General features: G+C 43.0%; 1 protein-coding gene across 3 annotated transcripts; it reads left to right on the forward strand.

Annotated features, from left to right (window-relative positions):
• Nucleotides 1-2,374: 2,374 nt before the first annotated feature.
• Nucleotides 2,375-16,252, forward strand: ZNHIT1 (zinc finger HIT-type containing 1). Of its 3 annotated transcripts, none has more exons than XM_058183205.1 (5): nucleotides 2,375-2,665; nucleotides 6,242-6,412; nucleotides 9,791-9,870; nucleotides 11,493-11,665; nucleotides 16,071-16,252. In XM_058183205.1, exons 1-5 carry the CDS (start codon nucleotides 2,644-2,646, stop codon nucleotides 16,090-16,092), a joined length of 468 nt encoding a protein of 155 aa, XP_058039188.1. In that variant the 5' UTR covers nucleotides 2,375-2,643; the 3' UTR covers nucleotides 16,093-16,252. The 3 variants fall into 3 exon arrangements, with proteins under 3 accessions (XP_058039188.1, XP_058039189.1, XP_058039190.1); XM_058183206.1 differs by having other exon boundaries at nucleotides 11,496-11,665; XM_058183207.1 differs by lacking the exon at nucleotides 11,493-11,665.
• Nucleotides 16,253-16,524: the final 272 nt, after the last annotated feature.

A 16,524-nucleotide genomic window follows, 5' to 3' on the forward strand; every position in this document is an offset into this window, starting at 1 on the left:
TGCACGTGGTAAAGACCGATAGGCATCTTTTAGTGTTGTGTAGCAGCACTAGAGAACTCCAAGATCTTTGACAGGGTGGGGGTCGTCAGTTAGGTAATGTCCATCAAGTTTGTACTTGACCTTAGGGTTCTTTTTTCCAATATGTAAGACTGAGCATTTGCTGGTTGAGATTTGGAGTTGCCAAGTTTTAGACCAATTGGAAATTAAGTCGAGGTCTTCTTGAAGGGTAGAAGTATTATTAGTGGTATTAAATAGTTTGACATCGTCAGCAAAGAGAACACAATAACTTGAGATGAGGTCACAGAGATCAATTATGTATAGTATGAAGAGTGTTGGTCCAAGAACGCTACCTTGGGGAACGCCACTTTTGACAGGAACAGGATTTGATATAGCGTTGCCAATTTTGACTACTTGTTGTCTGTTTGACAGGAAGGCTTTTATCCAATTGTGAATTATCCTATGCGCCTTCCCTCAAATACCGGCAAACCTCCGTTCTACCTCCCCGCCTAAGAATAGAATAGAATAGAATAGAATAGAATAGAATAGAATAGAATAGAATAGAATAGAAGTTTTTATTGGCCAAGTGTGATTGGACACACAAAGGAGGGAGATCAAAGGGTTTCCAACGTTCCAAAGCCTAAGGGAGATCAAAGGGGAAACCAACGTTCCAAAAGGGAAAGTCCTTTCCCTTTCTCCCGCGCGTGCCTTCCATTCTTTGATTTTACGCCTCGCTTTTTTCTCTTTTTCTTTTTTCCCAATGGGGAATTCGACGCCTGGGCTTCCAACCAATCGCAACCCCGCGAGAAAGATTGGCCAATCGGAAGGGGGGGGAACTTCCCCCCACCCCGTCCTCACACCCCTTGGCAAGCCAATGAAGAATCTGGAAAGTTCGAGCGAGCCGAAGAAAGGGGCGGGAGGGGGAGAGAGAGAAAAAAAGAAAAGAAAGGGAAAGGAGCTGGAAAAGACCCGTGTTTGGGGAGTTTGGTCGTGGGGATATAGGGTTACGGGGCATTTCCACACGTGGCAGCTCCGGCTGGGGGGAGGTGCTTAGACCCAGTCCAGAGTCCAGACCCCTGTTATTAATATCCTTTAATGTTTAATTCTTCAATGTTTAATAAATGTAATTAATGTTTAATTAATTTAATTTTAAAAATCAATGTTTAATTAATGAATACAACAAAATACCTTATGCCATCAAACTTGAAATCCTGGGCTTAGAAAATTTAGAACTCCGCCGCTTTCGACATCACCTGAGTTTAACTCATAGAATCATCTGCTACAATGTCCTTCCTGTCGAAGACTACTTCAGCTTCAATTGCAACAATACACGAGCACACAATAGATTTAAGCTTAATGTGAACCGCTCCAATCTTGATTGCAGAAAATATGACTTCTGTAACAGAATTGTTAATGCTTGGAATGCACTATTTTTTATTTATTTATTTTATTTATTTTATTAGATTTTTATACCGCCCTTCTCCCGAAGGACTCAGGGCGGTGCACAGCCAAGTCATAAAAAACAACACAATATACAATTAAAACAAGAACTTAAACCAAGCATAATTCATAAATGGCCGAAATTAAAACAATCAAATTTAAAACCCTTAAAATTTATAAATAATAACCCCGATTAAAATAATTTAGAATTAAAAATTTCTACCTGACTCTGTGGTCTCTTCCCAAAATCCCTAAAGCTTCAACCAAAAACTGTCTACTATTGACCTCACCCCATTTCTAAGAGGTCTGTAAGGGGCGTGCATAAGAGCACAAACGTGCCTACCATTCCTGTCTTATTGTTTCCTTTCATTATATCCAATTAATATAGTTATTACATACTCATACATATATATGCTTATATATTGTATAGTTATTTCATGCTTACGCTTAATACATAATACATAATATTCCAAATCATCTTTTTCTTTTAATTTTTAAGTTTATTCATTTCGGCACATTCAAATATTTTCTGGATAATGAATCCCTCTGGTGGTAAGTTATGTTCCTTCCAATATTGCACGGACGCAATCATTTTATTAATTCTATTTCTATTCTATTTCTTCTTTTTATTTTTTAATTTTTTTTTAGACAAACAAACCCAAAAACATCTTCAATACAAATACAGTGTGTCGGCTGGTTGATTATGTGCAATTCCAACGCATGCGTGTCATTGATTTATCTAATTTTACATTCTATCAATCTGATAGGTATCCAAATATTTTAATCAATTAATCATTTCATTAACTATGTCTGTTTCTATTCTATGTGGAACCCGGCGGAGTGTAGGACCCAGGGGAGCCCAATCCCGCCTCTGCTTGAAACCAAACGTTCTCAGCAAGGACAAGACTCGATGACGCGTCTTAGTGGGCGTGTCCAGGCAGCAGAGGCGGAAGTCCATAGCCCTCCAATTAAATGGCGATCGTTTGCAGATCGCAGCTATACGGGGCGTCCTTAGATGTGCAGTAAATACACATTTTTCATTGAGATCCCGCCAAAGCCTGATCAGCTTTGCTCTTGTCACCTTTTGCGGGGCAAAGGTGTGGTTTTGTTTTTGTTTTTGCAGCTTGGAAAGGCGGAAGGGAGAGAAACGAAGCGGATTTATACCTAAAATCAGGAAAACCGTCCACAGCTTACCTGGCTGGCAGAATGGTGGAAAAGAAAATTTCAGGTATTTTGGTATGGAGGGGGGGGGAAAGCGGGGGGGGGCTTATTGGTAGATGCAAAAGGTGACTGGGGCATTTTATTTTAATTTTTAATTTTAATTTTTTTTTTTGCAAAGGAAAATAAAAGGATATATCTTATTGGTGCAGCGCAGCAGCTTATTTACCTGTAAGAGAAAGAATAAAGCTCAGGGACCTGAAAATCATCTGCCCTGCCACAGGAGGGGGCATTTGGACAACATATTCATAGGTTAGGTTTATGGAATAGAATAGAATAGAATTTTATTGGCCAAGTGTGATTGGACACACAAGGAATTTGTCTTGGTGCATATGCTCTCAGTGTACATAAAAGAAAAGATACGTTCATCAAGGTACAACATTTACAACAATGGTCAATATATCAATATAAATCATAAGGATTGCCAGCAACAAGTTATAGTCATACAGTCATAAATGGAAAGAGATTGGTGATGGGAACTATGAGAAGATTAATAGTAGTGCAGATTCAGTAAATAGTTTGACAGTGTTGATGGAATTATTTGTTTAGCAGAGTGATGGCCTTCGGAATAGCCTTCGGAATGGCCTTCGGAATAGAATAGAATTGGAATAGAATAGAATAGAATTGCATTAGAATAGAATTAGAATAGAATTGCATTAGAATAGAATTAAATAGAATAGAATTAAGTAGAATTAGAATTAGAATTAGAATAGAATAGAATAGAATAGAATAGAATAGAATAGAATAGAATAGAATAGAATAGAATAGAATAGAATAGAATTTATTGGCCAAGTGTGATTGGACACACAAGGAATTTGTCTTGGTGCATATGCTCTCAGTGTACATAAAAGAAAATATACCTTCTTCAAGGTACAACACTTACAACACTTAATGATAGTCATAGGGTACAAATTTAACACTTAATGATACAACAGTTAATGGACAGCTAACATCAAAAACATCATTAAAAAAGGACAACAAAGAACGTTCTTTCTGCGCCAACTCAGTAAGCTCAAACTGCCCAAGGAGCTGCTGATCCAATTCTACAGAGGAATTATTGAGTCTGTCATTGGCACCTCTATAACTGTCTGGTTCGGTTCTGCAACCCAACAAGAAAAACACAGACTTCAGAGGATAATTAGAACTGCAGAAAAAATAATTGCTACCAACTTGCCTTCCACTGTATACTGCACGAATCAAGAAGAGGGCCGTGAAAATATTTGCAGATCCCTCGCATCCTGGACATAAACTGTTTCAACTCCTACCCTCAAAACGACGCTATAGAGCACTGAACACCAGAACAACTAGACACAAGAATAGTTTTTTCCCGAAGGCCTTCACTCTGCTAAACAAATAATTCCCTCAACACTGTCAAACTATTTACTGAATCTGCACTACTATTAATCGTTTCATAGTTCCCATCACCAATCTCTTTCCACTTATGACTGTATGACTATAACTTGTTGCTGGCAATCCTTATGATTTATATTGATATATTGACCATCAATTGTGTTGTAAATGTTGTACCTTGATGAACGTATCTTTTCTTTTATGTACATTGAGAGCATATGCACCAAGACAAATTCCTTGTGTGTCCAATCACACTTGGCCAATAAAATTCTATTCTATTCTATTCTATTCTATTCTATAAGGTATTTTATTGCGAGCAGAGGAGTGGAGGACTCTTCTTGTGAAATATCTCTGGACTCTCTCAATTGTATTTATGCTTGGTTGTTGGTGGGTTGGTTTGTTTTTTTTTTGTTGTTGTTTTTGCAGACATTTCATTACTGATGATGTTATCTAGTTTGCAAGTGTTGGAAGCAATATCCATCTGGGTTCAGTTCCAAGTGGGGACAAAGACACTGGAAACATGGAGGCTGCTTGGAAAGATGGTTTAATGGTGGCCAGGATCACATGGCTTGAGATCCTGAACAGAAAAGGGATGAGATCCTGTGTGCTCCCTGGCTTTATGCTTTTTCTGAGCTTTGAACTTTCTGGGGCACAGGAAGAGTATCCTGATTGGTTGTCAAACTCCCAGGTGGTCTAGGGGTCTTAGCTAACATTGTAGGTTGTCCCTCAAGCTTGCCTGAGCCTTGCCATGTGGTGAGTTTCTGTTCTATTGTGTTGCAAATGATGGTCCATTGACAAAGGTGGGGGGATTGAGTGAGCTTGGCTGAAGCCTTAATTGTCCATTGACAAAGGTGGGGAGAATGAGTTTCTACCTTTGACCTATTGACAAAGGTGGGGGGGGGGAATCAGGAAGCTGCTTTGTCTTTAAAACATGTTTCTCCATTTTTCATCCAGGGAAATATATTCTGCCTTTTTAAATATTTTCTAAAATATTTCATTCTTCTAGGAGGGGGGTGGGTGCTAAATTCCTACACAAGAAAACAGCCAAGCTCAGAAAGCAACAAAGAGCCCAGATTGTTGTTATTATGACTATTAGGATTATTATTATAAAGCTGGCTGAGGAACTCTGGGAGTTGAAGTCCACAAGTCTTCAAGTTGCCAAGGTTGGAGACCCCTGCCTTAAACCAAAATTAAACATGCCACATTGTGGGATTGCTGAGAAGCGGACAAGGATCTTGGGCTGTTTATTGGCCTTTTGGGTGAGGATGGGGTTGGGGGGAGGGGGATTTAAGGGGTTGGGATACAAACGGGTGTACTCATCCTTAACGTTGCTGCCAGTCTTGAAAAACAGGCAGGGAAACTGATGCAGTTTCAGCTATTTTGCCGCCAGATGTTGGCAGGATGATCTCAGGTGATTGGAGAGGGGATGGGTGTATCCTTAAGGCAGATCAGGGCATTTTATAGGCCAGTGATGGCTAACCATTTTTTCCTCCGGTGTCAAAAGCGTGCGCGCAACAGCGCCACCTGTGTGCCCACACCCATAATGCAATGCCCCCCCATGCACAGCCCGCTGCCCTGTGCAGGCACATATGCCCCACCCACGCAGGCAAAACCCCCCCCATGTCCCGTTTTGGGCCTACCTGAAGCCTCCAGAGGCTGGAAATGGCCTGTTTCTGGACTTCCGCTAGGCCAGTTTTTCACGCTCGCAGAGCCTCCGCACGAGCCCTGTACTTACCTGGCATCTGCGTGGAGACTCCTGGGAAGAATGGGGCAGCATGGCCATGCACTCACATCTCTCGCACACGCGGCAGAGACCTGAAAATCAGCTGTCCGGTTGGAGGCGCGGTGGAGCTGCCCTAGGGCGACGGCTCGTTTGCCCGCAGAAATGTCTCCGTCATAGGTTTCTGATCACGGTTATAGCCCCTGAGGCCATGTCCAGCCCTTTGGCTGCCCCTGTCTGGCCAACATGAGGTCAATCAGAAATTAGAAATCAAGTGTAAAATAAGTGTATAGCCCGATTGCTTCGGCCCTCTACAACAGTCCCTATCTCTCATGTGACCCCTTGGCAAAATGAATTGCTTACTCTTGGCTTAAGGGTAATTGGAGCATGTGCTAATTAGGAGATTGGAAGTGTCCTTTGCCAGCTGGGAAGGCTGCCCCGTCGACAGATGCCAACCGACCTCCTTGAAGGCAACATGGTTGACTTCAGCCTCTCGCCGTCTTTCTTCTCTCTCAGCAAGGTCCCAGGACCCTGGCCAGAGGCGTATTTTAGACCGGGCCACCCGCCAGCGCCGTCTCAACCGCCAGTTAGAGGCCCTGGAGAATGACAATTTCCAGGATGACCCTCATGCCAATATGCCACAGCTGGTGAAGCGCTTGCCTCAGTTTGATGATGATGCTGAAACAGGTGAGGTTTCCTGCTGGGGGTCCCTTGGATTTCACTTTCCCTTGGTTTCATTTTTCTTTTGTTTTTGTCAGGCCTGGAAACCATACTAGGCCTTAGGTTTCCAGATGCTGCCGCATTTCTCCCCTGAGGGGAAGAAGGGGGGTTGAGGGGTATGCTAACATTCTTCAAGCGGTCAAGGTCGGATTGTGTTCGCATCTGCAGAAGGAGTGGCAAGAAGAGGTTTCAAATAAAATAAAATGGAAGAACGTTGGACCATGTGACCGGCAAAGGGGTTTGTGGGGTGGGACTCTTGGGGTTTGTATAACTGGGAAAAGAATCCGGAAGTTTCAGTTTTGGAATTTCACTCATCGTGTGCCAGTTTCCTTATGCTAGTAAAGAACTTTGAAAGACAATGGCTGTTGTGCCTCGTTCGCTTTCCCCGCAGCCGGGGCCTTCTTATCTGCTTCCGAACACTGAGGAGTGTCCTAGCATGCCTCCCGGCCCCAGCCCTGGCTCCATGCCCAGACAGGCTGAGGAAGAAGAAGCGCCTCCAGCCCCCAGCCCTGGCTCCATGCCCAGGCAAACGGAGCAACTAGACCCCTCCCCCTCCCCCACAGCATGTGAGCCTGAGGAAGGTCAATTATCAACAGCTGCAGACTGGAGTGATCCTCGCTTCAGGAGAATTGATAAGCGGCGTCAACAGAAGGAAGGGAGGGGCAGGCCTGGATAAGTGCTGAGTCATGGAGCCACACCTCATGGCCTATATAAAGGATCTGCTTTCTGGCATTCTCTGAGTCAGGCAAAGTCTAAACATATCTTGCTGAAATCACTTTCTGGTCTCCTGCCTGCCTTGAGATCTTTGCTAAGACTTTGGCAGAGCTGCAGAGGCACGCCTGATTTGGATTTCCCTGACCCGGCCGTCAGCGGAGGAGTGGGACACGACAATGGCTTCCGAGTTTCTTTCATGCAGAGGAGGTTTTTCTGGAACCCTGACATTATTCCAAAACTGAAACTTCCTCAGGGGAGAAATGTGGCAGCGTCTGGAAACCTAAGGCCTAGTATGGTTTCCAGGCCTGACAGTTTTCACTTTCCCTTGATTTTACTTTTGTGTTCACTTTACCCAATTTCACCTTCCTTCAATTTCACTTTCCCATGTGAAATCTCATATGATTTCATTTTCCCTAGATTTCATTTTTCTTTCATTTTATTTTCACTCAATTTCACTTTCTTTTGCGTTCACTTTCCCCCAATTTCAATTTCCTTCAGTTTCACTTTCCCTGATTTAATTCTCATGATTTCACTTTTCCTTGATTTCGCTTTCCCTCGATTTCACTTTTCTTTGATTTCATTTTTTACTTTTCCCTTGATTTCACTTCACTTTCCCATGATTTCACATTCCCTTGATTATACTTTCCCTTGCTTTCAGTTTTCTTTAATTTCATTTTCATTCGATTTAACTTTCCCTTGATTTCACTCTTTTGAATTCACTTTCCCCAATTTCACTTTCCCTGATTTCCTTGCTCTCACAATTTCAATTTCCCTTGTTTTCACTTTCCCTTGATTTCGCTCTCTTTTGAGTTCACTTTCCCTCATTTCACTTTCCTTCAATTTCACTTTTTCCCTGATTTAATTCTCGTGATTTTACTTTCCCTTGATTTCAGTGTCAGCGTTCCAGAAAACCCCTCCTGCAGAAAAGACTCCGAAACCGACATCTTTAAAAGCCTAGTATGGCTTCCAAAGCTGACATTCAGTTTCCCTCAATTTCAGTTTTCTTTGATTTCATTTTTACTTTCCCTTGATTTCACTTTCTTTTGAGTTCCCTTTCCCCCGATTTCACTTTCCTTCAATATCACTTTCCCTGATTTCATTCTCTTGATTTCACTTTCCCTTGATTTCACTTTCTTTTGAGTTCCCTTTCCCCCGATTTCACTTTCCTTCAATATCACTTTCCCTGATTTCATTCTCATGATTTCACTTTCCCTTGAATTTCACTTTCTTTTGATTTTCCCTTGTTTTCATTTTTCCTGTTGATTTCACTCTCCCTTAGCTTTATTATTTGACTTCCTTTTCTTTCTTGGCCAATAGATGAGTATTGTCATGATTGTCATCTGTTTGTTTGTGTGAGCACCTGCATATATATGTGTGTCTCTATGTGTCTGTAAATACAATATACCAGAATATACACAAACATTTGCATACACAAACAAGTAGAGGTGTCAAAAAAAGTCAAGATGGTGGCTATTTTTCGTATCTTATTTTTCCGCGCAGGACTGGCTTAGAATTTATAGATGTTATTATGGGTTTTTAATTTTTAATTGGTTTTTTAGGGTTTTAAATGTATTTTAAATTTGGGCCAAATTTTGAATAAGTTTTTTAGTTATTGTTTTATTTGTATTGTATTTATTGACTGTCGTTTTTATTTGGCTGTTAACCGCCCTGAGTCCTTCGGGAGAAGGGCGGTATACAAATTAAAATATTACTACTACTACTATTATTATTATTATTACAAACATGCCATTAAAGTCCCGTCTCTTTTTACCTCTTGGTTTTTTTTCATCCCCTCATTAGATAGGTTCCTTGTTTGTATGTGAGGAGAATGTATTTCACGTCTGGATGTGTACGTTGTCATTTGGGATTTGTGTGTGTGTGTGTTTGTAGTTCTTTAAGCGTTGCCAGAGGGACGCAGTGGCTCAGTGGCTAAGGCGCTGAGCTTTCGATCGAAAGGTCAGCAGTTTGAATCCCTAGTGCCACGAAGGGGGTGAGCTCCCGTTACTTGTCCCAGCTTCTGCTAACCTAGCAGTTCGAAAGCACATCAAAAATGCAAGTAGAAAAATAGGGACCACCTTTGGTGGGAAGGTAACAGCATTCCGTGTGCCTTTGCCCTTGAGTCGTGCTGGCCACATGACCATGGAGTCGTCTTCGGACAGCGCTGGCTCTTCGGCTTTGAAACGGAGATGAGCACCGTCCCTAGAGTCGGGAACGACTAGCACATATGTGCGAGGGGAACCTTTACCTTTACCTTTAAGCATTGCCAGTTTGGTTTTTGAGACATACAACTCCCTTTGTCGGGAGCAAAGAGCTAATTTTTGATTGGACATTGGGACCCTCGTCTCCCTCAGTTTCATAGGAAAACTATTTTTTTGCTTCGCCTACTTCTCTTCTGCCCATCCCCATACCAGGACGGCCATTTTGTGACAGCTCCCACAAAATGCAACATTTGCCTAGAAAAGCAGGGCTTCCCCACCCCTATTCTAAATTAACAAAATCCCAAATTCATAATCTTTCTTCATTGTTGTGTTCAATGCCACAAAAATCTCCTGAGGCGGAAAGGCATTTTCCTTCATCTCTAATTTGTGGTTTGTTTGTTTTTTTCCCCTTTTTTTTGTTCTTTATTTTCAGGGAAAAAGAAGAAAAAAACCCGCGGAGACCATTTCAAGCTGCGGTTCCGTAAAAATTTTCAAGCATTGCTGGAAGAACAGGTCTTTCTCTGCTATTCTCTTTTTCCTAACAAAAAATTGGGGGGGGGAGGATCTCTATTCTTAATTTTTCTTATTATAATGTTGCTCATTTCAGTACAGATAGTCCTCATTTAGCCAATATATAAAGTTAAGTATATATGTTTGCCTTCAAGTCAGTTTTTTAAAAAAAAACAAAACTCCTGATGACTGACTGGAGAAGTCTGTACGGTTTTCCTGGCAAGATTGTTCGGAAGTGGTTTGCCCTTATCTCCTTTCTAGAGCTGAGAGAAAGTGACTGGCCCAAGATCAACCAGCTGATTTGGAAGCTAAAACATACAAAGAACGCTTGCAAGGAATAGATCTAGTTTAATGAAAGGGGACGTGGTGGCTCAGGGGCTAGGACGTTGAGCTTGTCGATCGAAAGGTTGGCAGCTCGGCGGTTCAAATCCCTAGTGCTGCCGTGTAACGGGGTGAGCTCCCGTTACTTGTCCAGCTTCTGCCAACTTAGCAGTTTTGAAAGCATATAAAAATGCAAGTAGAAAAAATAGGGACCAGCTTTGGTGGGAAGGTAACAGCGTTCCGTGCGCCTTTGGCATTGAGTCATGCCGGCCACATGACCACGGAGACGTCTTCAGACAGCGCTGGCTCTTCGGCTTTGAAACGGAGATGAGCAGCGCCCCCTAGAGTCGGCAACGACTAGCACGCATGTGCGAGGGGAACCTTTACCTTTACCTTTTTTAGTTTAATGAAAAGAAGGACTAGGGAAGGGGTGAAATCCAGCAGGTTCTAACAGGTTCTGGAGAACCAGTAGCGAAAATTTTTAGCAGTTCAGAGAACCGGCAAATGCCACCTCTGGTTGGCCCCAGAGTGGGGTGGGAATGGAGATTTTGCAATATCCTTCCCCTTCCACGCCCACCAAGCCACACCCACCAAGCCACACCCACAGAACTGGTAGTAAAAATACTTGGATTTCACAACTGGACTAGGGGGTGACATGATAACGGTGTTCCAATATCTCAGGGGCTGCCACAAAGCACCTATTTTCCAAAACACCTGACGGTAGGACAAAAAGGGCCGCGGTGTGGCTCAGGCTGTAAGAAGCCTGTTATTAAACACAGCTGCTTGCAATTATTGCAAGTTCAAGTCCCACCAGGCCCAAGGTTGACTCAGCCTTCCATCCTTTATAAGGTAGGTAAAATGAGGACCCAGATTGTTGGGGGGGCAATAAGTTGACTTTGTATATAAAAATACAAATAGAATGAGACTATTGCCTTACACAATGTAAGCCGCCCTGAGTCTTCGGAGAAGGGCGGGATATAAATGTAAATTAAAAAAAAAAAAAGCAGTGGATGGAAATTAATTAAGGAGAGAAGCAACCTAGAACTAAGGAGGAATTTCTAATAGAACAATTAACCAGTGGAACGACTTTGCCTCCAGAAGTTGTGGGTACTCCATCACCGGAGGTTTTTAAGAAGAGACTGGACAACAATTGGTCTGAAGTGGTGTAGGATCTCCTGCTTGAGCAGGGGGTTAGACTGGAAGACCTCCAAGGTCCCTTCCAACTCTTTTATGCTGTTAGATCGTCCTCTATCCATGGTGGTAAGATCCCCAACCGACGGTATCTTTCGCTTTTCGACTTCCAGCAGAACCTCAACACAAGCGAAGGGCCCAACTACCTGACAGCGTGTGCGCCCCCGTCCAATTTGCCGCAGCGTCATTTCTGCACGGTGTGCGGCTTCCCGTCCAATTACACGTGTGTGTCTTGCGGCGCCCGCTACTGCTGTGTCAAATGTTTGGGAACGCATCACGAAACCCGGTAAGGGCATCCTAGGCCTCACCTCGTCGTTCGGTGCAATTTGGCATTGTTTCTAGGCCAGGGGTGTCAAACTGGATTTATTTGTGGACCGGATCAGCATTGTAGTTCTCCGTGGGCTGGCCGGGGAGAGAGGGAGACGGGATGGATGCCTTCTGCAGCACTTTGCCAGCCAAAACGGGGTACGGGGGCGCGCGGCCAATTCTTGGCCTGGATGGCCTCTTGCAACACTTTGCTGACCAAAAAGGAGCGGTGAAATCTGGCCGGATTTATCCGGATTGCGCGAACCCGCCGGGACATCATTACATCCTGTTTTTGACACTGTGCATGCTCACTATGCTCGCGCGCACACACACTCAAACCAATAGCGAAGGTAAGTGCATGTCACTGCTGCCAAACAGTGTTGCAGGAGGCCATCCAGGCCAAAAATGGGCCGCGTGTCGGCCACATGCAGCCTCCCTACACACTGTTGTGGCTGGCAAAGTGTTGCAGGATGCCGCCCAGGCCAAAAATGGGCTGCGCGGCAGCCACACACAGCTCCCCTGTACCCCATTTTGGCTGCCAGAGGCACCATTGGCTGGTCCTTTGCTAATTCCAGGCAGGCCTCGCGTTGCAGATTTAAGCACCTTACGTTTGACACCCCGTTCTAGGCAAACCGTCAGGATCTGTTAATGAAAATGGTTGAGTCCTATCAACCGTAATTGCTGAGCCCCACGTAATTTGGGAACCTGCCAGCAATTGTACACCAAAATATTTGACCTGTGTGACATATTGTGATGGTTTTATTTTCTGTTTATTTTGAGGCATGGAAACGTTGATCTGCAAAACCTTTCAAATCTTAATAATAGAAAACGAAGATGGAGCCAAGATACAGTGTCACAAACTGAGACAAGCAAACATAAGAGTTTTTATTATGTTAAGCAAACATAAGAGATTTCTACATGGGGGGGTTGGGGGAAATCCAGCTATTGACTTACAACGGCAAGTGAACCCAAAATTTCGGTTGCTAAGTGAGACATTTGTTAAGTGAATTTTCTTGATTTTATGACTTTTCTTGCCATATTTGTTAAGTGAATCACTGCATATGTTAAGTGAGTAACACGGTTGTTAAGTGAATCGGTCTTCCCCATTGACTTTGCTTGTTAGGAGTCACAAAAAATGAGCACATGACCCCGGGACACTGCAACTGTCATAAATATGAGTCAGTTGCCAAGCATCTGTATTTTGATCGTGTGACCATGAGATTCCTGCAATGGTCATAAGTGTCAGAATTTGTTGCAAAAAAACAAATCACACACAGTTGAACTGATTCAGCTCGATTCATTAACTTCTTTAATATACAAGAATATATATATACAATACCAACAACAGAGAACAGTTTCCTTTCAGCTCAGATCAGCAGACAAGTTCACACACACACTGGTTTCAGTTTCTCTTTTCTCTGCACAGACTCAGAAGCTGCAGACTAAGACACACCTTGGCTCCAGTCTGTCTCAGCTCTCAATTGGCTGACTTAGTTGCTATTCCTATTCATTGGCTGACCTTCTTACCATGTCTTCCCAATGAATAGTCTGACAATAAGTGTCAACAATGGTCATGTTGCTTTTTTAGTGCTGTTGTAACTTTGAACGGTCACTAAATGAACTGTTATAAATTGAGGATTATCTGCATGAGCCCATCCACAGATAAGCTAACCCTGTAATTTTTTTTTAACCAAAATACTGTGAAAAATGCACCACTTATAAATAGGTTTATTCTCAAAATGTTTGTATGTTTTAATTTTCATATTTGGCTTAGCTATTGGTAATCCATGGATGATTTTTTGTGTATGTGTGGTATTTTGGTTTTAAAAAATCTGAAAATCAGCGTAACAGCAGATGGGCTTATATATGAGTATATATGGAATATATACTTTAAAAAAATATTATATAAAGAGGTATTCTATATAGAGGTAAGGGACGCGGTGGCTTAGTAGGTAAGACGCTGAACTTGTCGATCGAAAAGGTCGGCAGTTCAGCTGTTTGAATCCCTAGTGCCGCGGAAGGGGTGAGCTCCTGTGACTTGTCCCAGCTTCTGCCAACCTAGCAGTTCGAAAGCATGTAAAAAATGCAAGTAGAAAAATAGGGACCGCCTCTGGTGGGAAGGTAACAGCGTTCGGTGCGCCTTTGGCATTTAGTCATGCCGGCCACATGACCACGGAGACGTCTTCGGACAGCGCTGGCTCTTCAGCTTTGAAACAGAGATGAGCACCGCCCCCTAGAGTCGGGAATGACTAGCATGTATGTGCGAGGAGAACCTTTATCTTTTTATATAGAGAGGTAGTCCTTGACTTACAACAGTTTGTTTAGTGACTCTTCAAAGTTATAATGGAACTGAAAAAGGTGATTTATGACTGTTTCTCACACTTATGACCATTGCAACATCCCCATGGTCACGTGATCGAAATTCAGATGTTTGGCAACTGTCTCACACTTACGATGGTTGCAGGGTCCTGGGGTCATGTGATCCAGTGGTGGGTTTCAATTTTTTTTACTACCGGTTCTGTGGGTGTGGCTTGGTGGGCGTAGCATGGCTTGGTGGACATGGCAGGGGAAGGATACTGTAAAATCTCCATTCCCTCCCCACTCCAGGGGAAGGCTACTGCAAAATCCCCATTTCCTCCCAATCAGCTGGGAATTGGGAGGCAGAGAATAGATGGGGGCAGGGCCAGAATTTTTACTACCGGTTCTCCGAACTACTCAGAATTTCTGCGACCGGTTCTCCAGAACTGGTTAGAACCTGCTGAAACCCACCTCTGATGTGATCCCCTTTTGTGATCTTCTGACAAGCAAAGTCAATGAGGAAGTCAGATTTGCTTAACAGCCGTGTTACAACAGTGATTCACTTAACAACTGTGGCAAGGAAGGTCGTAAAATGGGGCAAAACTCAACGAATGTCTCACTTAGCAACATAATTTTCAGGGGTCAATTGCAGTTGTTAAGGACTACCTGTGTTTCTGGATAAGCCCCATCCACAGACAAACCAAATACAATTTTATGTGCTATATTTACCACGTAAAATTCTTAACTTATTTACAAGTATGCGGTAAAATAATGGAAATGTATTGTAAATGGCATAGCAACTGCACAACTGCAAGAACTTACTTGAAATGTATTTTTAAGCTTGACTTTTGTGGGGTCGTGTGAAATGGACAAAGTTTCAACGAAGTTGACGGGAAGATTGTGGAGTGGTACAATGGCCTAGAGGTGGAGCCCTCGCCTCACAATCAGGAGGCTGTGAGTTCGATCCTAGGTAGAGGCAGATACTTCTCTCTCTGGGTGCAGTGAGAATATATCTACTGAACAAAACTCCGCATTGGCAACAGGAAAAGCATCCGGCCAGTAAAACACTCTGCTAGTTCCATTCACTGCTAGGGCCTCTGGTGGCTCAACAGACTAATGCAGTCTGTTATTAACAGCAGCTGCTTGCAGTTACTGCAGGTTCAAGTCCCACCAGGCCCAAGGTTGACTCAGCCTTCCATCCTTTATAAGGTTGGTAAAATGAGGACCCAGATTGTTGGGGGCAATAAGTTGACTTTGTATATAATATACAAATGGATGAAGACTATTGCTTAATACAGTGTAAGCCGCCCTGAGTCTTCGGAGAAGGGTGGGATATAAATGCAAATAAAAAAAAAATTCAGTTGCCCAGACTTCCCCCCACCAGCAAGGGATTATGGGGTCATTAAAAGATGATGAGTTGATAGGAAGATTGTCTGTCCTTGCTCCATGATACGCTTCTTTTAATCCAGAATAGATCGGTTGTCAAAATTCATAGTCAATTGTTCTCCTGAAAGATCTAAAAGCAAAAATGCTGCAAACGTGCATTTAAAAACATTTCCGAAACATGTCAAGGGAAGGCCTGGCATAGAAAGTTTACTAAGATGGGGTTTCTTAAATCTTGGTTTATGAATAAACCACAATTCGTGGGAAGTCCGAAACCAAAACGATTTTTGCGAATCAATTCTGCCCTCTTAATACTTGCTCCTTTTCCTGTTTCGCACTCAGGATTAGGAAATGGGGAATAATCCTCTGTCATTTCCTTTCCTTTTGGCAACACAAGAAAAAAACAAACACCCAATATTGCCTGAACTTCCTTCCAGTGGGGCAGCTTCATTTTATTTCGTTCTTTAGCGTAACGAAGCACAGAGGATTTTAAAATTTGAAATCTGCCTGCTTTGAGCATTTGGAATGTGTGAAATGTTTGATAAAACTCTGAAAAATTGGTCTGCTTTACATTCGGAACAGGGCTTCTGAATAATGAAAGCTATTTCGTAGATCTTTTGCTTTCCTGCTTCGTGAAAAGGTGGATTGACGGATGGACTCATCTTTTAGGCGCCCTACTAAAACTCTGTTCTCTCCTCCTTCAGGTGCTTAAAGTGGACAGTCTGAGTTACGCCACGAAGATTTATAAGTATTATCTTATAAAGAGGTCCTTTCAAACCACGAAGTTCTCCCCCTCACGGGACAAATAGATTCTCCCTGCCGCGAAGAGGTGGTCAACTGGACTGTAATTTGTGTTTGAGTAAATAAAACTTTTTTGTGTTTTGTAGTCAGTGGCATGTGTTCTTCCTTCCTATAATCGTATCGAGCTATTTTTTCTGTAGCTTTGCCTCAGGGGTGAAATCCAGCAGGTTCTGACAGGTTCTGGAGAACCGGTAGCGGAAATTTTGAATAATTCGGAGACCCGGGAAATACCACCTCTGGCTGGACCCAGAGTGGGGAGGGAATGGAGATTTTGCAGTATCTTTCCCCCAGGAGTAGGAAGGGAATGGGGATTTTGCAGTATCCTTCCCCTGCCACGCCCACCAAGCCACACCACGC

This window comes from Ahaetulla prasina, chromosome 4, assembly GCF_028640845.1.
Source record: "Ahaetulla prasina isolate Xishuangbanna chromosome 4, ASM2864084v1, whole genome shotgun sequence".
NCBI lineage: Eukaryota > Metazoa > Chordata > Lepidosauria > Squamata > Colubridae > Ahaetulla > Ahaetulla prasina.

What these genes read in the sequence shown, in the direction of transcription:
- ZNHIT1 (XM_058183205.1), top strand. Translation starts at nt 2,644, where the DNA reads ATGGTGGAAAAGAAAATTTCAG. An exon ending in TGATGATGATGCTGAAACAG is followed by an intron (nt 6,413 to 9,790) that starts GTGAGGTTTCCT and finishes CTTTATTTTCAG; the next exon opens with GGAAAAAGAAGAAAAAAACC. An exon ending in AAGCATTGCTGGAAGAACAG is followed by an intron (nt 9,871 to 11,492) that starts GTCTTTCTCTGC and finishes TTCGACTTCCAG; the next exon opens with CAGAACCTCAACACAAGCGA.